The 25085-nt window shown below is 38.4% G+C and overlaps 3 protein-coding genes across 5 annotated transcripts in view; 2 read left to right on the top strand and 1 right to left on the bottom strand.

Moving 5' to 3' along the window:
• LOC106147194 (translation initiation factor IF-2-like) lies at nt 1-1180 on the top strand (the record flags this gene model as incomplete). Its single annotated transcript, XM_013507359.1, is given in 2 exon segments — nt 1-211; nt 650-1180. A coding segment is annotated over 1 exon segment (191 nt), but the record flags the coding sequence as incomplete, so codon positions are not given.
• On the top strand, nt 197-24732 carry Wisp3 (WNT1 inducible signaling pathway protein 3). Its single transcript, XM_013507358.1, has 9 exons — nt 197-625; nt 1288-1381; nt 1665-1788; nt 3804-3966; nt 6407-6475; nt 12716-12989; nt 17028-17270; nt 22001-22194; nt 23128-24732. The coding sequence occupies exons 4-9, from the start codon at nt 3922-3924 to the stop codon at nt 23407-23409; spliced, it is 1107 nt and encodes a 368-aa protein (XP_013362812.1). The 5' UTR covers nt 197-625; nt 1288-1381; nt 1665-1788; nt 3804-3921; the 3' UTR covers nt 23410-24732.
• Tube1 (tubulin, epsilon 1) overlaps nt 6460-25085 on the bottom strand; it is a 34737-nt gene continuing 16111 nt past the window's right edge. Inside the window, exons 12-13 of one of the 3 annotated variants that reach the window (XR_264663.2) lie at nt 18283-18419; nt 6460-6537 (exon numbers count right to left, since the gene is read on the bottom strand). Coding sequence is in view for 2 of the 3 variants with exons in the window: in XM_005409771.2 (XP_005409828.1) it covers nt 24927-25085 (159 nt within the window). In the remaining variant the exon portion in view is untranslated. Of the gene's footprint in view, nt 6538-18282; nt 18420-18499; nt 20657-24353 lie in introns of those variants that run through there. The other 2 variants (XM_005409772.2, XM_005409771.2) reach the window with 2 other exon arrangements.

Below are 25085 nucleotides of genomic sequence, written 5' to 3'. Positions count from 1 at the left end.
GGTGGATAGCAGAGTGCAGGATGGATTGGAGGCGGCAGGAAGTCTGCGTGGAGGCTGGGAGGCCTGGCGGACATGGTCAGAAGTCAGGGTTCGTAGAAGTCGGAAAGCGTGGAAGCGGACTGGAGCCCTCTGACTGCAAGTCCAGCCTGCCGGTCATCGTACCAAGGACCCCCCATCTAACTGCACAGTGATTCCCCAGTGCAGTCGTTTGGTAATCAGGAATGGCACACCACATTAGGCATGCTTTTCCTTTCCTGAAATATGAGCTCCCTTACATTGGGAAGTTCTTAGAATTTATGGTCCTTTTTCCCTCTGCCTCACTACTTTTCACTTGACTCCTTAGTGCTGGTAGCTGATTAATTCAGCCCTCTGGCCCATTCGAGGATCCTTCTGCAGCCTGCACTGACAGGGCCAAGTGACAAAGTGAATATATCACTCACAGCCATTTGGCCTTGTTTGCCCTGTGCTGTGGCCTGACTCTTTATGCCCTTGGAATGAAGGCATCTGCTTATTCTCGAGAGTGTGAACCAAGGTCCATGCAAGTGGCGTGGCAGGCATTTCGTGGCTCTTAGTTCGTGCTCATTGCAAGCTGCAAGCTGGATGGAGGTCTACACAGGCAGAGCTGGTAACTCTTTCACCCTCCCTCCAGGTTGGGAGACAGTGGCAGCACTTGAGCGCGCCCCCTCCCCCCCCCGCCCCGAGAATGCGCTGGTATTGTTTAACAAGTATGTGTACCCAGAAAGAAAAGGAAACTAACGGACTCCCTCGGGCATGTATCACAAGAATTATATTGGGAACTGGAAGCTAGAGATTTGTTACAGACTGTCATGCAGTAACAGAAAGATGTATAGGAACAAGGTAAGAAGGGCAGTGATTAGTAATAGCAGATCACACAGAAGGGTGCAGTGCATGAATATGTGCAAAATTACAGGTTATATTTAGTAGATATTAGGTCGTCTTAAAAGGAACCCTATTATATACCCAACAAGCTTGTGCCAGTCACCTACCACATGAGTCCTTCCTCACACAGAGGAAGAGTTGTTGGAGTAATAGGGAGCTAGTTGCAGGCCCTGCCAGGAGTGAACAGAGAATCAGAAGTGATGGTGCAGATGCTCCAGTAGTGGTTTTGGGCTTGTACATTTTCATGGAAGGGTACACTTACCAGGAATGGTCATCTTGTAAGTCTTCGGGGCATTTGTAACAAGCATGACTAGGGCTCCACAAATTCATTGTTTTCAGTTTCAATTGACTTGACTCTTAATGTTCTTTCCCCTGCTCCACCTGGAGATGCCTTTATTGTAGTGGACCCACTGGTGCATTCCTCCTCCAGCACCTCCTCCACCAACAGCAGTAGAGCCTAAGCAACAATCCAGGAGGCAAAGTAAGTGTCTGAACCAGCGATCAGTCCATTCATCTTCATTTTTTAAGTTTTGAGCCGATATCGCATTATACATGTCCACATTGACACTTGAAGCATTGCAACCCCACACAGTTGTTCAGAGAACATTGCTGATGGTGGGGCCCCAAGTGAATATCCTGGAGGTACTAGGGGCACCAAGTTTCTTTGGGCTCCAGACAATAGCTGGGTTCCATGAAAGGCCTGAGCATCTTGGTCTCACCCAGCTTATGGGTGGTAATCCTCTTCCTCCCCTTGCCTCTCCCAGTATACCTTTAACAAGACGGGATCTCAAGTGGCAGCATGAAGCACCTCAGCAGCTTCTGTTTTCTGTTTGGAGGACTGAGTGTATAAAATAGGAAGGGCCTCACTAACTTCTTCAGAACCAAAAGGTGAGTAGGTAGAACACAAATATTGAGAACTCAATAAATTATCCTGTAACAGATTGTGTAATTCATAGGCCCTGCAGAGAGGCAGCAGAGCAGGGTGATGGAATGCTTGGAATCTTGTCTCTACCTCTTGCTATCCATGTCATTGTGCCCCATGTTCCTCAAAAGGAAAATAAGATGATAGTAATGGTACCCATTCCACTCTGAGGCTTTGAGGATCCATTGACCAATACACAGCACTGGCTGATATTTAGACATGGGGATAACTCAAAGTGATAGCTGTTACTGTTATAAACCTCTACTTCCACTGATGTAAAAAGTGATTCTCCTGTATAGCATTTGGTATAGCATTGCTATACCAAAATGGCTTCTTTCCCTTTCCTTTCTCTGTCTGTCTGTCTGTCTGTCTGTCTCTTCTGGCTAATGATATCTCCCTCTCCACAACCAGTGAGATTGGATAATGGATAAAGAAAAGAAGACTCATCCTGAGTGAAGCTTGCTGACCAAGGCAGTGAGCCCTGACCTTTGCCTGCCCAGTTGGTGATACTCACAGAAGAAGGGAATATTCTAGTTGTGGTGATGTTCCCAACAGAATGGTGTTAGGAATCTTATTGGAAGGACGCAGTGTGCTTTGCCGATGGTGTTTTGTCACTATTAGAGATGTGTGTCTTGCTAGTGAAGAAGCCCTGGGCCAGGTGTCCTCTGTCCTCTCCTTACCTGATTTCCTCTCTCAACTCCTTAAGCCTCATTTGGTTGGAGATGTCCCCTATGCCTCCAGTCTAAATTTGGTCTCACATGGCATTCTCTCTTGTTTCTTGCTCTCTATTATTAGTCTTTACTCCATTTTTAATGATGGATATTTGTCTGTTTATTTCTTCAAGGTCTGCTTTCCCAGTAGGAGAGATAGCTCTAGAGGGCTGTGTTTTATTAAGCAAGTACAATGACTTAGCTTTAACCTTTTAATCTGTTAATTGAGCATGCTGGCATTACCTTTTCCTACATCACTGAGCTGTGAAATTAAAAAAATGTAGGAAAGTTCCTCATAAGTCACAAACTGATTGTGATTGTGTATTGGTTATGCTTAGCGCTATGTCTTTTTGAACTTATATAAGCTGAATACTTGTAAAATGAGGGCCTAGGTAGGTGAACATTTTGTCAGATGAGATAGCAAAGTGCAGAGGCAAGGATGCACACCATGACTGTCTTTATTGTGCAAATTCAGAGCAATCCCAACCTCTAAAAACTGCCACATTCATTTAGTCCAGTGGTGGTGAACTTGACATGCATGCCACTGAAGGCTGTTTGTTTCACTGAAAGTTCTAAAAGGTTCATATCACTGACTTAGTCCAGTTAGAGTAGGCTTGAAGCTCTTAGATAGGATACACGAGTACCAGCTCTGGAGAAGAGTAAAACATACTGTGAAACAGCGAGCTGTGGATCCTGCCCACTGGAAAGGTTTCACAAGCTCTCATGCAAGACATTCCTTTCCTACTGAGAGGCAAAGATGGTCACTTGACATCTCCTGCTCACCAGCAGTGGGATTGCAGATGCAGGGAAAGTCATTTCTAGATAAATGGCTGCTGCCACCGGCACTTCACAGCAAACAGAGGAACATGAATCTCTGGAAGCCTAGACATTGCACAGATATATGCAGCATCATATTTGGAATAGAGACAGTTGGAGAGATGTGGTTGAATAAGTATTGCACAAAGGCCATGTGTTCACAGCTTGCTCCCCAGCCTGTGGCGCTACTGGGAGGTGGTAGAATCTTAGGAAGTGGGGCCTAGTGTAAGGAAGAGAGGTCATTGGTGGCATGCTCTTGAAGGGGACCTTACTCTTTTTGTTTCCTGACTGCCTGAGGTGAGCAGCTTTTCCTACAGTGCACTCCTACCATGATGTGCTGCTCTGCCATAGGCCTAAAACGGTGTGGCCAGGTAGCCATGGTCTCAAACCTCCATAATATGTTCCAAAATAACCTTTCCCCTGTAGAAAGTGATTATCTCAGATATTTGTTGCAGTATCAGAAATATGACTAACACATTAGAACATAAGATCCAGACTGCCACTCCTCTGCCTCTGACAGAAGAGCCAGGAAACAATAAACAGCGTTACTAAGGTTGGGAACCCAAAGACAAGATGCTAAACTTGGAAAATAGAAAAATCATATGGAACCAAAATCAGGTAAGTATTTATTCACTGAAGCCATTTTAGGTTTTGTCCTATTTGTTGGAAAACATGATAGGGTGTTGATGCTAACTGCCCTGGTATAATTCTTTGTTGCTTAATGTGTCTATAATTATGACTAACTCACTACTTAGTAAGCTATTTGTAGTTTGTATGTTTAGGACATCCCTGGTTTTCCTAGAATACCAGATTTCCTGTGATTGGATGGGAATCTAGTTTTTTCCAGCTCCTCGGCTCAGACATGAGTCCTTACTTCCTGATTCTTTATATAGCTGTGACTGCCTTTGTGCTCACAGAGGTGACCTCTGATCCCAGAATAGATTAGGTAACAGATAAGACAGGGTATGACAAGTAATGGGCCGTATGATGGCACAGGAAAATGGATTTCATACTGGATCCACAGGAAGACAGGGCTCCATTACAGATCCAAGTGAAGGAAAATTGGCAAGAAAGCAATGTTTAGGCAAGGGAGATAAACAAAGATCACACATAATTCAGAGGGGATGGGCTGGTGGCCATATGTAAGGACAATGAAAAGGAGAAAGGATATAAATTTGCATAAGGGTATATTTAAAATCTTCGGTAAATGAATGGTTGCTACTAGAACCATGTTTGATTATAGGCTGCAGAAGTTTGCAGTTATCTTATCCTCATCTGTCATGGAACTATGCCCACATAACAGGGCTTCTCTCAGGCCCATACTACAGGTGCCCACCTCTCTTCAATCTGGATTTTTTTCAGTCACAGGCTGTGTAGCATTAGAAATGTGTTGGCATAGAGGTTAAGTGAGAGCATCAGAGAGAACCAGGAACTGAAGAGCTTCCTCTATACACTGTCCTCACACCTCTGAAGTAGAGACTTACTTGGATTAAGTCTTAAGCTTTTTAGGGAGGCCTTTGTAAAATGGTTGTTGATGGGAAGTGGGAAACCCAGGGCCAGGCTGTGATGAGGTGGGAAGGGGAGAAACCCGGTCAGCATTCTGCTTGAGGGCTAAGAAGAGAGAACGTCGTCCAGAATGGATCTGGTAATATTGGAGCTTTGGGGCACAAACCCCAACTCTTGAGTGTCCCAACGTACCAGAATCAGCCAGTGTTCCGTAACGTCCAGCAGGGGGCCGAGCAGTGGCGAAGGGGAGGAAAGGAACTTTAAGCAGCATGACCATGTTGTGAGGCACAGAGCTGTTCAAGATCATCTTTGAGGGGCTTACAGAAACATTGGGGTTTTAGATAAAGGGGGAACAAAGGTAAGAGTTGAGGTTTTGCATAGGAGGTAATTTAGTTACTCCTTGTTGGTAATCCTGGTCAAGTCACAGTGTGGTGAATCAGTATCTCAGGACTGGTTCTCTGAGGTTGTAAGACCCTTATACAAATTTATATCCTTTCTCCTTTTCATTGTCCTTACATGTGGCCACCAGCCCATCCCCTCTGAATTGTGTGATCTTTGTTTATCTCCCTTTCTAAACGTTGCTTTCTTGCCAATTTTCTTTCACTTGGATCTGTAATGGAGCCCTGTCTTCCTGTGGATCCAGTATGAAATCCATTTTCCTGTGCCATCAAATGGCCCATTACCTGTCATACCCTGTCTTATCCGTTACCTGACCTATCGTTGCTTGAGGGGACAGTTCAGTTCCATCATAAGATGATGGCTTCTGTTTGGGGGTTAGCTTCAGTTCCTGTCATGGGGTAATTGTTCTCACTTTGGGAGGACCTCATCATGGTGGTCTGTGGAGGTCTGTTTTTCCTGGAATCAAAGGTTGCAGGTATAGGACAATTACTTGAGTCTTCTGAGCACTGCTCCAAGGGATCTGGAACTGAATGTTGTAAGAGCTGGCAATTAAATGTTCCTGTAAACCCTGAAAATTAGTTACAATTGATATCCTTACCTTGAAGCAGTTTGAGACAAGTGAGGTAAGTTTAGGCCTAAAAACTTTGTCTTTAAGTGATTAACATCCCTATGTGCAGAGCTGAGAGGGATGGAGCCCAAAGTTTTAAGTCAATAAGACACACAAAAGGAAGATGGATGACAAGTTTTGTAATGCATATAGTTACCCACGGGGCATTTGCAGACCCATCCTGTAGGTCCCTATTATGCTGGAAGAGGGAAATGCAGAGAGAGGCAGAGGGCAGAGAAGGAGGGGTGTTTGGTTTCTCCCTTTGCCCAAGAGCAGCCTCTGTTCTCCAGGAACAGGGAGCAGTTGACTCATAAAAAAGACACCAGCCTCATCTACTCTTGAGTCTCTGGAGGAAGGCGCTGGCCTCCCCTGACACCGCATGCTCACTGGCAAGTTATTTCTGGAAGACTCACAGGAGAGTAAGCAGGGGCTGAATCAGGTCCTTAAACACAGAGAACAGTCTGCAAGTCAGTAGCCTGGGAGTGGAGACAGGGGAGCTTTGTGTGCCCTGAGCCATGAGCAGCGTCCACTTCTCTGTGTCCGCAGTCTGCCCAAGTTCCCGGCGACATGAAGGGGCTCCTCCTTTCCACTCTTCTCTTCACAGAGCTGGCACAGGTGAGCGCTCCGTCCTCTTTCCCTTCCAGAGACCTTAGTGTCCTTAGTTCTTCAGGCCCAAACTAGAAAAGGAAGAGGATGAGAAACTTTCTTGTAGAAACACTTCATGAGACAGGGAGCCATTTTGTTCTTCAAGAAAGTTCTGCTTGAGTTCCTTAGCTTCATGAGAGAAATGTGAAATGTTTCTCCTAAGCTAAAGGCATTGAAGCCTGCTTTTGATATTTGAACAGTCCACAAATTTGACTGTATATATATTTTATCTGAGCCTGACCTGTACTGTCTCTCTGGGACAGCTGTTCTGGCTGCTGCGGTGGATCAAACACTGTCACTTCCTGAGGGCTTCAGGCTGGGGCTCAACTTTTCCTTTTCCAACTTTCAATTTGCAAAATGTGCAAAGGGCCCCTGGCAAAATAGATTTAGTAAGAGCATTTTTTTTTGCTTCAGCCTGTTCTTATTTAAAAGGAGCACTTCAGAACAAAAATTTACAATTTAAAATGGTCTTGTCTCAATAGTGTGTTTCTTACTTTTCCAAAAAGGAACCAGTTCATGAAGGCTTTGAAATGTTTCAAGTGACAGACTACAGAGAAATTTAATAAGAACAGTTCACTGCCTAAATGTTTTAAAATGAGAGTAAAAGAGCGTGATTTAATGATTTACTTAAATGATGGAAGTTCTTGCTGGCAAAGGGAATGCAGCTCTTGAAATATTCTGGTAACTTAGAAAACATGGACGTGTCTGTGAGCTAATAGTTGATTCTGGCAGTTAGCAGTAGATGTACCTTAGAAACACAGGATTAAAGCCAGAGTTGGTGATACATACCTGTAATCTCAGACTTTGGGAAAGTGAGGCAGGAGGATTCAAAGTTTGAGCCCAGTTTGGGCAAATCAGTGACTTAGGGAGACATCTTGTTTCAAAATAAAAAAATAAGAGCTGGGGATGTAACTCATTGTGAAGGCCTGGGCTCAATTTGTAGTACTACAAAAACCAAACAGGAAAAACCAAACAACAATAAAGGATCTGAGTTGTTATACTCTATATAGACAGAGTTAAGAGTTAGGATAGAGGACCATGAGGAGAGTATCTTTGGTCCATGGCATTCCTGCTGTTAGTGTGTTAGGGGTCACACTTCCCCAGTGGGGAATGTCTTGTTCCACAGTCTGAGAAAGTGCACATTATTACAGACTGAGAGTTTCTACTTGTGCTTAAGCAGCAACTGTTCTAACATAGATGTGGCCTGCAAAATATGAAAAAAGTGGTTATACTCAGAGAAGTAAATATTTTGTGCTTAACTTGGCTTTCATAAATTTTTGAAGAGTCTGATTATGTCTGTCATTTCTTGAACATTGGCCATGTGCCAAGCACTGTGTTAGGTTTTCTTATTATCTTAATCGTGAACCAACGATTAGCAGATGCATATTATCAGTCCCACTTTAAGAAGGAGGATTGATGCTTAAATACTAAATGATACTTTGGGCATGGTGGTGCACACCTGTAATCCCAGCTACTCCAGAGGCAAAGGAAGGAGGATCACACATTCCACCCTTACCTGGGCAACTCAACAAGACTCTGTCTCAAAATAAAAAAGCTCAGTGTGAGGTTCTGGGTTCAAAACTCAGTTCACACACAAACATACACAACACAGCTCAGATCTTTTTTGAACCACTTACAGTGTTCTTTCTTTTATATCTGAAATCGTTTTAATGACTTAAGTCTTGAAATTTTTACTTTTGAAACAAAGTGTGTAGAACAAGAGAAAAATATAAAATTCTGTGTATTCAACCAGGCATTTTCTTTCCCTGGGACCCTTCATTTCTTCTTGCATTTCTGAGTTACCACCTACTGTTATTTCCTTAGTATATCTTATAAGGCAGGTCTGCTAGCAACAGTTTTTCTTAGTTTTTGTTTATCTGGACATGTCTTTTGCCCTTATTTTTGAAACATAGTTTCACTGGATATAGAATTCCATGTTAGCATGTTTTTGTTTTGTTTTGCTGGCTTTTTTTTTTTTTTCAGCATTGTATCTGGGCATCTTCTGTACCTTTTTCTACCCATTGTTTTGATGAAAAGTCAAATTTCATTTTTTTCTGTGTAATGCTTTGCTCTTCTCAGTCTGCTATCAGATTACTCCTCTCTTCATCCATGGATTTCTGTTGTGTTACCCTGTGACCTCAGAGATGATCTAGTAAGATTTTAGGACAGGAAAACTAAGCAGGCATTCCAAGGTGAGCAGTTTATTTTTTTCTTTTATTTTATGAAAAAGTAAAACAATTTCTAAGCAAAATAATAAGAGAATAACAGTAGTTAACACACGTGTATTGTTATCTTCAAAGTAATTAGAGTACAAGACACACCAAAAAGATTCTTACAAATAAAGAAACAGATAATAACACAAAACTTTCTTTTGAGTCTAAGGTAAACTCATATGAATGGAACAAATTAGTATGTATCTTAAATATTTTTGAAACAGCAAAATATATAATCTGGGGAAGTGTATGAATTTCTCCCTACTACCTATTTATCTTTCTTCTATTTTGCTCTTTATTTGTATATTACATATATTTTGTGTTTCTCATGTAAGAGAAAACCATGTGATATTTGAGCATAAAAGTGTCTGATTTATTTCACTCACCATTATGTTCTCAGGTTGCACCCATTTGTGTGCAAATGCCTCGTTTATGGCAGAGCAGTAGTCTGATGTGTGTAAAAACCACATGTTCCTTATCCATTCATTTGCTCATGGCCATAGATGCTGTTCCCAAGATCTAGCTATTACAAATTGTGCCGCTATAAACATGGATATCCATGTATCCTTGTCATATGATGATTTAACTCTTTGGGGGAGGTACCTAGAAGGGAGGATAGCTGGGTCAAATGCAATTTCTATTTTTAATTTTTTTGAGTAATCTCTACACCAATTCCATAGCGGCTATACTAGTTTATATTCTCACTAACAATGTAGAAGACTTCTTTTTCCCCTACATTCTTGCCAGCATTTCTTAATTTTTTTTTATGATAACTATTTTTTTCTGGGATAAGATGGTATCTCAGTATAGTTTCAATTTGTATTTCTGTGGTGGGCAGGGAGGATGAGCATTTTTTCATGTATTCACTGGCCATCTGTACTTCCTTTGGAGAGTGTCTATTCATTTTGGCTGCTCATTTTTTTGACTGGATCTTTTATTTTGTGAGGGTCTAATTTCTTGAGTTCTTTGTTCTTGATGTTTATCTATGGAATACCTGGCAAAATTTTTTCCCATTCTCTATATTGTCTCCTCACTCTGTTTATTATTTTCTTTGCTGCACAGCAGCTTTTAAATTTGATATGATCCCAGTTGTTGACTCTTGGTATTACTTCTTGTGCCACTGAAGCTCTATTCTGAAAGTCTTTGCCTATGCCTTTGTCTTCAAGAGTTGTACCTATTTTATCTTCTAGCAGATTTCTTTTTTAATATTGCGATTTCTGTTTCTGTTTTAACATTCAGCTCTTTGATCCACTTTGATTTTAGTTTAGTACATGGTGAGATGTACAGGTCTAGACCTAGTGTTCTGCATATGGATAGCCCAGCACCATTTATCAAAGAGGCTGTCTTTCCTCCAGTGTAAACTTTTGGCTCTTTGTCAAAGATCACATAGCTGTATTGCTTGGAGGTTGTACTGTACTGCTTCTCCTATTCTGGTCCATTGATCCACATACCTGCTTTTGTGGCAGTACAACACTATTGTAATCACTGTAACTTGATAGTATAACTTCAAGTCTGGGATTGTGATGCCACCTGCCTAGCTATATTAACCCAGGATTGCTTTTGCTCTTCAGCATTTCTCCAGAATCCATATAAATTTTAGGATTGTTTTCTTTAGCTTTGTGAGAAATGACACTGGTGTTCTGGTTGAGATTGCATTAAATCTGTATTTTAGTTTTGGGAGCATAGCCATTTTAATTATGTTGGTTCTGCGTATACAGAAACAGGGGATCTGTCTCCATTTTCTGAGATCCTCCTACATTTCCTTTTTCAGAGTAACATAATTTTCACTGTAGAGGTCTTTTACTTCCTTAGTTAGGTTAATACCTAAGAATTAAAATTTTTTTTGATGCTGTTGTGGATGGTACTATGTTCCTGATTCCTTTTTCAGTGACTTCATTATTAGTGTATAGCAATGTTATTCACTTTTGTGTGTTTACTTTGTATCCTGCTACACTACTGAATTTGGTCATCATTTCTAGGAGTCTTTTGGTAGAGTTCTTTGGGTTTTATAAGTAAAGAATCATGTTATATGCAAATAATGATCTTTTGACTTCATCCTTGCCTGATGCTTTGGCTAATGTTTTGAGGATTACGTTGAACATGAGTGGTGATAATGGGCATCCTTGTCTTGTTCCTGATTTTATTTTTATTTATTTATTTATTTTATTTTAAAAATAAAAGGAGGAAAACATTAACAGACAGACATTTTACAAAATAGCAAAAGAACAGTACAGACAATGCACAGTTACAAACAAAGTGGTAGGAAATTAACAATGCTTGTATTAAATATTGATATCTTCAAAGTGGTTTCTCATGAATATAGATAGAGACATGCAATATTGATCAATCAAGGACTCATTGTTCCTGATTTTAGAGGGAAAGCTTTCCAGTTTTTGCCCATTTAGTATAATGTTAGCAATAGGTTGGTTATAAATGACTATTATCATGTTGAGATAAAGGCTTAATATAGCTATTTTCTTCAGGTTTTTATCATGAATGGAAGATGGATTTTGTCAAAGGATTTCCTGCATCTATTGAGATGATCATGTGATTTTTGTCCTTGCTTTTGTTTCTGAAAATTACATTTATTGATTTGAGTATGTTGAACCATCCTTGCATCACTGGGATAAAGTCTCCTTGATCATGATGATTTGTTGCATTGTTTGCATTATCTTATTAAGGATTTTTGCATTTATGTTCATTAGAGAATTTGCATATAGTTCTCTTTTTTGATTCAATCCTTTTCTAGTTTGGGGATCAGTATAATGTTAGCTTCTGAGAACTATTTGGGAAATACTCCTTCTCTTTCAATTTCATTTAAAAGCTTGAGAAGTATTACAGTTAGATCTTTCCTAAAGTTTTTGTAGAATTTTTTTTTTTGGTTTTTCTCCAGTACCAGGAACCGAACTCACGACCTTGCGCTTGCCAGGCAGGCACTTTGCTGCTGAGCTAAATCCCTAGCCCCAGTTTTTGTAGAATTAAGTTGTAAATCCATCACATCCTGGGCTTTTCTTAGTTGGTGGCTTTTCTTTTTTAATTGCTGCTTCAATTTCATTGCCTATACTGGATTGTTCAAGATTTTTAAGTGTTCTTGGTTTAATTTTGGCAATTCAAATGTATCTAGGAATATTTCCATTTCTCCTGAGTGTTCCAATTGTTTGGCATATATTGTATGTTTGCAAAGTAGCTGCTAATAATTTTCTGGATTTTGGTATTGTCCATTGTGATTTTATCTTTTTCATTTTTAACTACACTAATTTGTGGCTTCGCTTTCCTTTTTTTTGTTAAGATTGGCTGAGGGTTTGTTTATTTTTATTCTTTCAAAGAACCAACTCTTTGATTCGTTGCTTCTCTTTATGTTTTTAGTCTCCATTTATTTCTTCTCCAATCTTTATAATTTCCTTCCTTGTACAACCTCTGGTTTTGGCTTGTTCTTGTTTTTCTAAGACCTTGAAATGCCTCATTAGGTTATTTGGGCTTGTCCTATTTTTTCTGAAATGGAACTTCGTTGCTATAAGTGTCCCTTGTAGAACTGGTTTCATTTTGTCCCATAAATTCTGGTATGTTGTACAGACATTATCATTTAATTCCAGGAACTATCTTATGTATTCCTTAATTCCTTCTGTGACCCATTGATTATGTATGTGCATTGTTTAGTTTCCATACGTTTGCATAGCTTCTGTGGTTTCTTTTGCTATTGATTTCTAGACTGTGCTGTGTGGGAGATAAACTATACAGTGAAGGCAGATACTTAGAAATACTAACCAGGGGGACTCTAATGTTTAGAGATGAGAATATGAGGAGAAAGTGGCAGAGAAGAGTGACAAGGAGCAGTGAGAAAGAAGAAATAAAAAAGAGTGATGTCTTTTGAGGCCAAGTGGAGAATCGTTTAAGGAGGGAGTGGCTGTTTTTACCCGTTTTGGGGAAATGTAGTCCTACAAGATTCTGAAATTTGTTTTAGAACTACTACTAATGCTGCTTTTATTATCAAATGAAGTTTTGCTGCAGGGCACAGGACACAGCATCATTAGACAGGACACCTGAAGTGCTTCAGCGTAAACAGTTTTGTCACTGGCCCTGCAGATGCCCTCATCAGAAGCCCAGTTGCCCTCCTGGTGTGAGCTTGGTTAGGGATGGCTGTGGTTGCTGCAAAATCTGTGCCAAGCAGTCAGGGGACATCTGCAATGAAGCTGACCTCTGCGACCCACACAAAGGGCTATATTGTGACTACTCGGCAGACAAGCCTCGGTACGAGACCGGCGTGTGTGCATGTAAGTGCCCTTTCTGAGCTCTAAAAAAAGCTGAGTCTAGGATACCACCCCCAATTCCTAATTTAGTGTAATGAACTATGTTTGGCTATACAAGTACCTAGGGGGTTAAGTTTTGTAGACACAGGATAGGTCCATTGTACCAGACACCATATGAAATGAGCTGATACTCATGTTCAGAAGCTGATAATTGCTTTTAATGATAGAATATAAGAAAAATTAAGAGACTGAGTTCTTTAAGTGCCAAAAAATGACAGCTTTTGTTATTGTTGCAAAAAAAAAAAATCTGGATTCAGCCCTTTCTATAAACAACAGCTAATCCTGTTACAAAAATAAGGATGTAGAGAAATAAGGATCTAATAGTCAGACATGCTGTTTTACTCTCAGCCTTGTTAACTAGCCATCAAGTTCCTGTACTTTCTATTGTAGTAGATTTGTAAGAAAGAACCTGGTGTCACCCCCAAACTACAACTTGACCATTAACTGTATGGACTTAAACTCTGATGTCTAATTCAGACCATCTACAGCCACAACACATTGGCAGTAATTCAGAACACCAAATCATTTAGAATAAAAATAAAACTTAAGTGATAAGAAATACTCATGTCACTGGGTAATTTAGTCATCCTGTAGGAAAGCAGGAAAGATATTTACTACCAGACATTTGGTTGTGAGCACAGAATGGGAGTGTCTTTGGATTTGGACTGAACTGTAGAGAGCCATTGAGCAACATATTGTATTAATTAAGAATGCAGGATCTGTATACAAATCCTGATTGCTCTAACAGTGACTTCCAACAAGTAGCTCAATCTCTCTGAGCCTCAGTTACATCATACATACTTTCCCCATCTTACAGAGCTTGCTGGGAAGATGAAATTAAATGACATAAAACCTAAGAACAGTTAAACCAATACCTGGTATGCAATAGGGTCTCCAAAATCATTTAATATTTATGAACTTTTTTTTTGTGATACTGGGTTTTGAACCTAGGTCCTTTGCACTGAGCTACACCTGCATCCCCCCCGCCTTTTTTTAAAAAAAAATTTTGAGATGAGTTCTTACTAAATTGCTAAGTTCCCCTCCAGGCTGGGCTCAAACTTGTGATCCTCCTGCCCCAGCATCCCAGAATGCTTGGATTACAAGTATGTACCATGTCCTGTGGCCTCATTTATGGAAATTCTAAGGGGGGAAACATGATGTATCAAAGACTTTGGTGTTCAGGATACCTCTTTCTCCAAACTGGGCAGATTATTTCTTTTTTTTTTTTTTTTACTGGTACTGGGAATCGAACTCACAACCTTGCACTTGCCAGGCAGGTGCTGTGCCACTGAGCTAAATCCCCAGCCCCATGGGCAGATTATTTCATGACTCTAACAAATACTCAGTGAGACTCCTACTGAGTCAGACACTGTAGCCAGTTATTATGCACACAACAGGGAGGGTAGGGAAGGAAGGGGATGGGAAGAAAGTCAAGGAGAAGGGAGGGAAAGGAAGGAGAGAAGAAGAGAAGAGAGAGGAGGGGAAACAGGAGGAAGAGAAAGAGGAAAAAAAGTCCCTTCTCTCATAGAGGCAAAATTTGTTGTGTCAGATCTTTCTATAAGTCATTTCACATAAAATGTGACAAGATTTTTCACCATACCAATGAGAATGGGGATGGGGATAATCTGCACCTGGGCTCACAAATTACTGCCCAGGGACCAAAGCTAGTCACAGTTTGTTTCTGCAAATAACATTTTGTTGGGACACAGCTGATTCATTTACATAAGTCTACAGGTGCTTTACAGTGGCAGAATAGCACAGAGACCATACGGCCTGTAAAAGCTAAGATATGCACTGTTTGGCCCTTATAGAAAATCGGCTGATCTCCGATCTGTTAAAAAATATAAGGATGTAGAAAAATCTTTAAAAACCTTTTGGTCTTGGAACTCTTTTATAGTTTTAGCAACTAATGAGAATCCAAATAGCTTTCATTTATTTGGGTATTATCTATTGATACTTAATAGGTTAGGAATCTAAATATATCTAATAATTCATTTAAACATAATAAACCTGCTACAAATAGAAATACTTTATTTTTATGAAAAAACTTTAGTGAGGAGAGTGGCATACTTTGTATTTTTGCAAATCTCTCTAATGTAGAGGTCAACAGATGATAGCTAGATTTTCACATCTACTGCTTTCAGGGTTTCACTGTATGTTTTATTGGCTGAAATGTATAAGGAAAATCACAGATAATTGATTGGAAAAGGAAGGAATATTTTAATAAGCTTCTCAGATAATTATGAATATGCTTTCTGATATTAAAATGTGCCAAGTGGTAGATGGTTTCCTAAAATTAACTGCATCATGGAATCTGAAAACATAAACCTTCATCTCTATTATAATATCTAAGACTTGCTTGGGATGCATCATTCATTTATGCATAATTCTGTCATCCTAGACTTTGGTCATTGAAAAATATTGGCTTACTGTATCATCAAGTTGTTCAAACTATTCTGCATTAAATAATATTTTAAAACTCCCATTAATATCCCTCTCATCAGAAAAGTCTACAAATTATTTAACTATAAAGAGCCTGGTGGTGAATATCAGTTTTCCAAAATTCTGTCACTGAAAACAAATACTGTTAATTGTTTTCCTTGAAGTGAAAGGTTCATTCTATTGATTTTTATGAACTGTCTCCAAAATACCCATGTCTGAATAACTATTGTTTATGTGAGTTATTTCTTCAAGTAAAATTCCCTTTAAAAAGTGGCTAATTCAGCCCACAACTTGAACACAGCATAGGTGCTTTTTCTTAAGACAGCCATTATTTTGGGGTATACAGAGTTGTCACACAGAATTTAATAAAATTAATAATTTTATTGTGCTCTCAATGACATTCTTAGGTAAAAATAGCTTTTTTCCCCCTTTCACCTCTAAGTACAAGTAAATGGTGAGAAAGAATACAGCAGCTACATGTATAGCTTGATTCATGCTAAGGCACCTGAAATTTTAGCCTTTGTTGTTTTGTAACACCAATGCAAGTATCAATATCTTACTATATTGAAGAGTTTTGACCTTGGAGAGTTCCTGAAAACATCTCAGCTGCTGCAAAGAAATTGGTGGAATATATTTACAGAACTGCTGATCCAGGTCAAGAATACTCCTCACAGAAAGTAAAAGTCTCTTTCAATTTTTAGTAACCCTGGAAAACTGTACTTAAATAAAATTATAATTTCCTCAGACATTCCTTTATCTTGTCTTCCTAAGAATATGTTCTTAGACTATTGTTGAATGTCTGGGGAAGCTTCAGTTTCCCCAAGCATCAACATGTCCCTCCAATTTAATTTCACTTATGTTTTGAAAAATTAACTTTACTGCGGAACAGGGCTTTTATTTGGTTTTAAACCTGGAAATGATTATTTGAGGTTTATAGCCTACATATAATAAAAATGTCTCATTTTAACCTACCTACAAATCTGTGAACATTTCCGAATGGGGCCCAAGAAATTGAAAACTACACTTTATAAATAAAGTAGGTAGCTGTTTGTTTGAAAGTGCCATAATAGCTAAATCTTGGAAGCAACCTATATGTCCATCAACAGATGAATGGATGAAGAAAATGTGGTATTTACACCCAATAGATTACTACTCTGCTATAAAGAAGGGTAAACTTAAGTCATTTGTAGGAAAATGGGTGTACCTGGAGACCATAATTTTACGTGAAATCAGTCAGACACACAAGCTTAAATATCACATGGTTTCTCTTATATGAGAAACCCAAATTATAAAGAGCAAAATAAAAGCTAGATAACAGGAAGTATAGAGATCAATCTTTCTCAGATGGGAAGGGGATCAAGAGATGGAGAGAGGCAGCAGGCAGGAAGGGAAAGGGATGAAAAAAGGAATTAAAATGTGTCATGTGCATGACCAACTCCACACAAAGAATGTAAATATCATGTACTGCACCCATGCACTAAAAACATACAGTGGATAAGTGGAGGTCTAAGTATCCCAGGTTACAGCTGCTTTGGCAATTTTGCTCTTTTTCCTTTTCAGATCTTGTAGCTGTTGGATGTGAGTTCAACAGGATCCATTACCGTAATGGCCAAGTGTTTCAGCCCCACCCCCTGTTTAGCTGCCTCTGCATGAGTGGGGTGATTGGGTGCACACCTCTGTTCAGACCCAAGCTAGCTGCCAGCCACTGCTCTGGAGCTAAAGGTGGAAAGAAGTCCGATCAGTCAAACTGTGGCCTGAGACAGTCACGACAGCAGCTCTCAACAAGCTACAGAACAATGCCAGGTGCTCAGAAGTACAGCTATTTCCCCTGCATGACTTTTGGGGTAGTTTTCTTTCAGCTTCTTTTTATCCACACACAGGTATTGATTAAGTATACATGGTGGTCAGAGGGTTTAGGTTGAGTGTGTCCTGCTACTTGGGCTTTGCCTCAGGCAGGTATATTCTAACTATCTCAAAAGGAAACTATAATGTTTTAGACTTTTCTGGTAAAATACTCATTTTTAAAAATTTACTAGGTCAGGACACTCTTCTACATTCTTATACTTCTGCTTATTTCCAACCTCTTCTCTGGAAAATTGAGTTTTTCTGTGTTCTCATTCAGAAACCAAGAACGCCTTTTACTTGAATTTAGAGTTTAGTGAAAGGTACAATGGAGAGACAGAATATTTGTGTTTCCAAAAATAAATACACTAAGTTCATTTTTGTTGAGTGGATATTCTGTAAATGGAGCTATGAACAGATCAATGAGTTTTAAACATTTACAAACTGCTAACTCTGTGAAAAGAGCATCTTTGGGGACTTCGATTATGTCAGTTAATTTTTAAAAAATCAGGTTTTTGTGAATTTGTATTTACATAATCATTTAGCTAACAACATGACACTACTAATACTTTAAAATGATAAAATTATTCCTATTTCTTTATTGATTTTGCGATTGAGCCCAGGGTCTTGCACATGCTAAGTATGCATTCTACCACTGAGCTATACTCTTGGCCCTCAAATTGTTCCTTTTTCAAAACATATAGAAACATTTTTCTGCATGACATCTCAGTGGCTCAATTAAGGCTCTTGTGATAATAATTTAGTTTATGCTTGGATTGTAGCCTTTGCTGGACCAGTATGAAACATGCAATGACATAGTGCCCTCATTCTTCTCCATGCTCACAAATATTAAGCTTTTATTTTATACATCTGTTTTCCTGCTTTTTAATGAATGTTTAAGAACTCCTGGCCTGTAGTTCTTGGTTTAACTTAAAGCAGGGTTACTTCTTGGTAATGTGATAATCTAACCTACCTTTATTTATTTCAGATGTGTGCCAGGCTTCTAAATCTGCTTCCTGCATTGAGATCTTTAAACTGCTGTCTATTTTCCAGGTATCTTCATGATTCTGCTTCCTTTCTCTCACTTCAGTGTACAATTTCAAGGTCCTTCTGTAAGGATATACATATTTTAAAGTGATGGGTAATTTCTGTCAAGGAGGAGTTTTTCTGGGTCTTTTTAGGTTTTTTTTTTTTCTTCCTTTTTGGTACTGGGGATTGAAACCAGGGCCTCATACATGTCAGGCAAGAGCAGCATTTTTTTTAGAATTTTAAATAGCTAATTTGAACACAGCCAGAACTCCACTATATTCAGCTACAGACTCAAATCACAACCGTACCACAATCTTACTCTTAAAGCATCTATTTTAAGATGTACATTAACCTTAAGAAAATGCCTCTCCTAAAATGAACTATGGCCTGATTAACTTGCCAGTATAACGTCTGTAACAAGAGTATAACAAAACGAATGTATGCTCAGGTATAACATGAATATAACAAGAATCTCCCAATGGATTTACATAGAGATGGAAGAATTATACAACCTCTTCCTCTCCTGTTTCTCCTAAGCTGCAGTGAGTGGAGGGGCTGTATTCACCTACTCACTACCCGACCCATAGATCCTTTCTATGGATCTGTGCCTTTCCATAGGTGATCTGCAGTGGCTAGCCAAGGGAGAGAGTACAGCAGGCCTGATATTATAAGGAATGTGCAAGTAAACTGAATGGATGAGATTACACATTTGTAATGATTTAGTACGTAAAATTATTTAGTGCAGTGTATTACCAGTTTGCTTCATGACAGAACTTTCTAAAAGATTTAAAAAGTAGAGGAAATCCAGTCAAATTGATAGTCTAATTTGCAAATACAATTTTTATATTTCATATCTTAACAAATGAAACTGAACAATACCACAGTTGTGTTTAATATCTTGACTTTCCTAACTCTGTCAACGTTTAAAGCCTATTGGAAATAATATCAAGAATGATGCAAAGTAAACACCGGTTATCAGGTGGAACAAAAGCTTAGGTTGAGTACTCAGAGGATGAGTTAAACCAAATGTCCCCAACCTTTTTGACAGCAGGGATTGATTTTGTGGAAGAGATTTTTTTCCATAGACTGGTGGATGGTTTCAAGGTGATTCAAATTTATTATGTGTACTGTACACTTTATTCCCATTATTTCATTATATAATGAAGTATACAATGAAAGAATTGTACAACTCACTATAATGCAGTAGCAGTGATAGCCCTAGACTTGTTTTCCTGCAACCAGATGGTCCATTCTAGAAGTGATGGGAGGCAGTGACAGCCAAAGTATGTTGTTTATGTCCAGTCAGTCTCATTTTGGTTGCCGTCACTGCAGAAAAGCCTGCTTTGAAAGGACAGGCTGTTGGAAATGGAGGCAGGCTTTTCAGTGCTTTTGTAGCAATTTCAGATATTCTGCCTTGACTTTAATCCAGAGTGTATGGAAATATGGAATTTAAAGGCTACCATCATTTCTGATCTGAAGCACTTGATCCTCTCGTAGCATGGACAATTCTGTTCATCTGGCATATTCACAAATGGGTCATGGATGTTTTTTTCCCAGTTGGAGGGGGTCTTTTGTGGTTGGGGAGTAATACTTAAACTCTTCTGAAAGCTGAGGTAGGTGATCATATACCAGCTGGGAGAAAGAAGGCTCTGACTCAGTCTCTTTCAAAATCTCAGCTGTTTCAAACGTCAAAAATCCCAATGTTTATTTGCCACCTTTGTAATTTGTTTGGCTTTGAATGCATCCACTTTATCTACTGACTTGAACACAGTTGTCATTCTCTCCTGAAGTGACTGAGTTTGTTTAGCAGGTTAAATGTCATGAATAGGCAAGTTTTGCAACCCATTCTGTGTCAATGAAATGTGCTATCAGTGGTGACTGTTTTTCTAAAAGAAATTTCTGGAGTAGCTCTCATAACTCAGAAACTCTGGCCAGTGACCTTTAAGAAACCATCTCACTTCTGTGTGTATGAGAAGATGTGGGTGCTCTATGTTTGTCTCTTCAGAGCTGCATGAACAAATGTGAGTTAAAGGCATGTCCTTTAATGTGGTTGACAATTTTGAACACATCCTGCAAAATGTTAAGACCAGGTGACATTTTTCAGCTAATCAGCATAGTCTCACATTCAGAAGCAACCTCCTTAAACTGAGTGGTGGGACCAGAAAGCTGTCCAGCCATGGCACTCACTCTGTCTGTGCATATACACATACAATGGCCCATTCAGTTTTCCTGATAGGTAATCATTCAAAGGTTTGAACAGTTCTGTGTTGTGCTGTTGCCTGGCAACAAAGTACATCTATTTCCTTATGTACATCCTCCTGAAAATATATCAAACAAAAACAAACATTATTACCTTATTGTCAATATCAGACTTGTCAACCTGGATTTACTGTAGTGATTCATGGATTCTAACAGTTATGCCTCAATATCCTGATACTGCATCAGAATTACATCAGTTTGTCTAGTTACAGTGCTAGCTTGAAGAGAAATATGCTACCTTTGCACTGTTTTCCCTAAAATTTATGTACAACAAATGTCCTTAGCAGCAAGCAGTGGTAAAGGGCTTCCTGTAGCAATGTGGTTACCTACTGAGAATGATGCTCTCAGTGTGGACACATTTAGTGACGTGGTGGCCTTCAATAATTGTTTCTGTTTTTTTTTTTTTTCATTTGGAAAGCTTCAAGGGCTTGTCTTTTAATGAGGGTGCTTGGTTTCCATATGGTGAAGCGTTGTGAAGGTTACACAGCTGCAGTGGCTAGTCATTCAGTGCATATTGTAGCGTGGCTTGGAGAATGAGTCAACTTGCAATGAACTCATAATTTAAGTGGTGTTTTAAATGCAGTTTTCTTTTTGTTGTCAGTCTTAGAACCTTCTGCTCTCTCATCAAGTTTCCCCCCTTTTCAAAGAAGCTTTCCAGTGATGTTGTTACCCATTTTGGCTAGGGTTAGCTTATAGGTTTACTGAGACAAGTGCACAGTGCAGGAAAGACGTATAAACAAAAGTGGTAAACAAATTGGGCAGCCCATGTGCGGACTAACGCAAGTGTTGGATTTTAACTAAATATCTGCCACCAAATGCAGCTGTACAACTGAATTACAACTCACTTGTCACTATTAAACCTGTTACCAGATTCTGCTTATTATTTGCAATTCACTGATAGGGTTTTGCAAACTATTTATTTATTACAGTTTTTGTGCAGTCAAATCTCTCTGCCAATGTTAATTTACATTTGCAGATGGTTCCCAGTGTTTGCATTACCACCTCTGCTCCTCAGATAATCAGGCATTAGAGTCACATAAGGAGCCTGAAACCCAGATCCCTTGCACGCACGGTTCACAGTAGGGTTTGCACTCTTATGAGAATCTAATGCTGCTGTTGATCTAACATGAGAGCTAAGGCAGTGAGAACTGTGAGGAACAGCTGTAAACAGAGATAAAGCTTTGCTTGCTCACTCACCACTCACCTCCTGCTCTGCAGCCTAGTTCCTAATGGCTATGGGCCCAGTGGTTGGGGCCCCTGGGACTAAACTGAATGATGGAAATTTTATTCCTTCTAAGAAAATGAACTGTGACATCTGATTGAAAGGTAATTTGAGTAGTGGGAAACCTGCAAATAGAAAGGTGAATTACAATAAGCTTCTTTTATTCCTCCATTAATTTTAGCTTACAGGAGTCTTCCACTTATTTGGAAAAGAAAATGTCTTGTGCAAGCAACCAAGTGGACTCCATGCTCCAAAACATGTGGGATGGGAATATCTAACAGAGTAACCAATGAAAACAGCAACTGTGAAATGAGAAAAGAGAAAAGACTATGCTACATTCAGCCTTGCAACAGTACTATGTCAAAGCCAGTAAAGGTAAAGTGTAATTATACTTCATTATAATCCAGTACAACTTTGTGTAATGTAAATATGCATATTTTGGAGGGACAGTATTTGACTCATAAAAATAAAAGCTCATTGTAACTATCTCATTATCATTTTAAAGCAAACCAGATATTACCCTTCCTGCACTTTGTAGGGAATATTTTATCTAGTAGAGATAACGTTAACCTGGAGATTCTCTTATATTTTAACAGGTTAATAATGTAGGTCTTGGTCAGCCTGATTTGTTGTAACCTGTCATGCATCCTTTTCAGATTCTACCTTTTTTCTTTTCCATATTAATTGTACATAGTAGAATCAAAGTAATGAATACAAAATTTTCATTGTAAAATGAATTTTCGTTCTAATAGAGAAGTTTTGATCTTATATCAACTTGGAGGTCACACCATTTGTAAAATGCTCTGTGCTTATTAGTTTATTTGCAAAGGACTATGATAAAATATTTACTTCTAGAAGAAGGAAGATAATTGTAAAATCCTTATTCCCAAGGGATTCCCTAGTCTATCAACAAGCTGACAGCTCAATTTTTAGAAATATATATATTCATCTATATATCCACCCCAAAATGTCTGAGCTGTATTAGGGAATTTACTATATTATAGGTAAATAAACATTTAATAAGACATAGCTCTTGATAGTAAACAAAATATTTCCATGGATTGTGGAACTGAATAAAATACAGCAGGAAAAAATTGAGTCCTGCAATATAATGGAGCAAGAACAAGGACAGACTTAAGGTTAGGGGACACCTTAAAGGTAGACGGTGCTGCAAGTCACTAAACAGCAAATATTAATGTCCCAGAAATTGTCCAATCTCTATGTCTGTGCCAACAATGTTCTACACAATGTTTGCCCACATATTATAAACAAATTTAAGCAATTACTCTTAATTTTGTTTCTTTTCAGATCCCCAAGGGAAAAACATGCCAGCCTACTTTCCAACTGTCCGAAGCTGAAAAATTTGTCTTTTCTGGATGCTCAAGTACTCAGAGTTACAAACCCACTTTTTGTGGAATATGCATAGATAAGAGATGTTGCATCCCCAATAAGTCTAAAATGATTACCATTCAATTTGAGTGCCCAAATGAAGGGTCATTTGAGTGGAAGATGCACTGGATTACATCTTGTGTATGTCAGAAAAACTGCAGAGAAGCCGGAGACATATTTTCTGAGCTCCAGATTCTATAAAACCAAGCACAAGTGTGTATGTGGTGGTGTTTTAAGGTTAATCATTATGTCATATAATTAAAAAGGTAGAGTGGTGGTAAATCTACTTAATGGATTTAAAGTACTAAGAATAGATGTTCTCAGATATCTTAAGATATCAGAAGCTTCTAAAAGAGTTTTTCCTAAAAATATATACAAAACTTAAACAATTTAAAATTGAATTCATTTCTGCAAATATATTACAATAATGTAATATAATCATTTGGTATTATCTAAGCATTCAAAATATAACAAAGTTTTACTATTTACAAGAAAACATTTTATTTTACAAAATAATTGAGAATACTTAGCTAATATGTTTAAAAACACTACATTTTTAAGCTTTAATCTGTAGCTGGCAATGCAGCCTAGACTCCTATCAGATGATAATTACTACAGGGCTGAAAGGATTCGAAATAAATTCTTGAAGAAAAATAAGATTACACTATAAATACATTTATAATTTTCATTGCCAAATCCTAAATATTAGTTATGATTTATTTTAGGATAGATGATTTATTTTAGGATAGAGGAAAGTGGAACTTTCTGGCTACTGTTAACAAGTGTAATGCAGAAGTTTTTATACCAAATAATGTAAAAAAACTAAATTTCCAAGATAAGGACCAAGAACAGTAGTGACACCTTGCAAAGGAAAAACACTTAAAAGACAAACACTAAAGAAAGCATACAACAGATTTTGGCTTGAAAAAAAATTGTTCCTAAAAATTACTTCCTTATAAATCCACTTTATCTGAAATACAAATTGTGATTAAAAATAAATTAATGCTAACTCAAATTGCAGGTTATAGTAAGTGGAACACACTACACTACCACACCACTTAGTAGTACAAAGGTGAGAAGAGACTATGAAGCTTAGTTATGTTTTATTCACTTATAAAAATGGTGACATACAAAACAATAACAAGTAGCAGTGTTTAAAAACATGGACATTTATTATAAAATCAGCTGGCTTGATAAAAAGTCAAATGTTTAAAATAATTTAATATAAATACATGTTAAATGTCTAAATTGTGATTCTTCTGAGTGCAAAAATTGTTACGTAAAGAAAAAACAAAATCTCCTTAATAGATGTAATAAAGTCTATCCCTGAAAAGTTAGTGACTATTATGTGGAAATATTACTGTATTATTTTACTCCTAGTACTTACTTTTAAAGTATCAGGAGAATTTAAGCAAAATATCAAAATATAAATATCAGTATAAAAATATATCTGTACATGATTTTTATTATCAGTGTATAAAGGTCTAAATATGGGGTTATAAATAAAGCAGTCTGTTGAACAACTGCATTTTCTCAATGTTCTCAAATTGCTTGAGCTATGGGCTTCACTAACTGCACACACTGGTATCATAAATAAATTGTGATTAAATAGAAAACACTCTTAGATAAATATTTTCTCAATTACAAAAAACTGAAACAGGTGATGAGGGCCAATGTGAAGTCAGGAAAAGCGACAGCTGTGTGTTTAGGTTTCTTCCTCACACGGCTATGCTTAGTCTAGGCACATCCTCCACAGGCACGCTCTTGGTGGCGTCCAGCTGGTTATACTCTTGGATGAGTGCTGACAGAGATGACACAGCTTCCGTGAAACAGCTTTCCTCCATCCCTTCAACTTGTAGATAGTGATGGAGGTGAGC

This window comes from Chinchilla lanigera, unplaced genomic scaffold (genome assembly GCF_000276665.1).
Source record: "Chinchilla lanigera isolate Chin_1 unplaced genomic scaffold, ChiLan1.0 scaffold00125, whole genome shotgun sequence".
NCBI classification, from domain to species: domain Eukaryota; kingdom Metazoa; phylum Chordata; class Mammalia; order Rodentia; family Chinchillidae; genus Chinchilla; species Chinchilla lanigera.
Note: the sequence above shows the minus strand (reverse complement) of the source record. Positions and strands in the feature narration are given on the sequence as shown.

What these genes read in the sequence shown, in the direction of transcription:
- Wisp3 (XM_013507358.1), top strand. Translation starts at nt 3,922, where the DNA reads ATGCTAAACTTGGAAAATAGAAAAATCATATGGAACCAAAATCAG. An exon ending in TCTTCACAGAGCTGGCACAG is followed by an intron (nt 6,476 to 12,715) that starts GTGAGCGCTCCG and finishes TATCAAATGAAG; the next exon opens with TTTTGCTGCAGGGCACAGGA. An exon ending in AAGCTACAGAACAATGCCAG is followed by an intron (nt 17,271 to 22,000) that starts GTGCTCAGAAGT and finishes CATTAATTTTAG; the next exon opens with CTTACAGGAGTCTTCCACTT.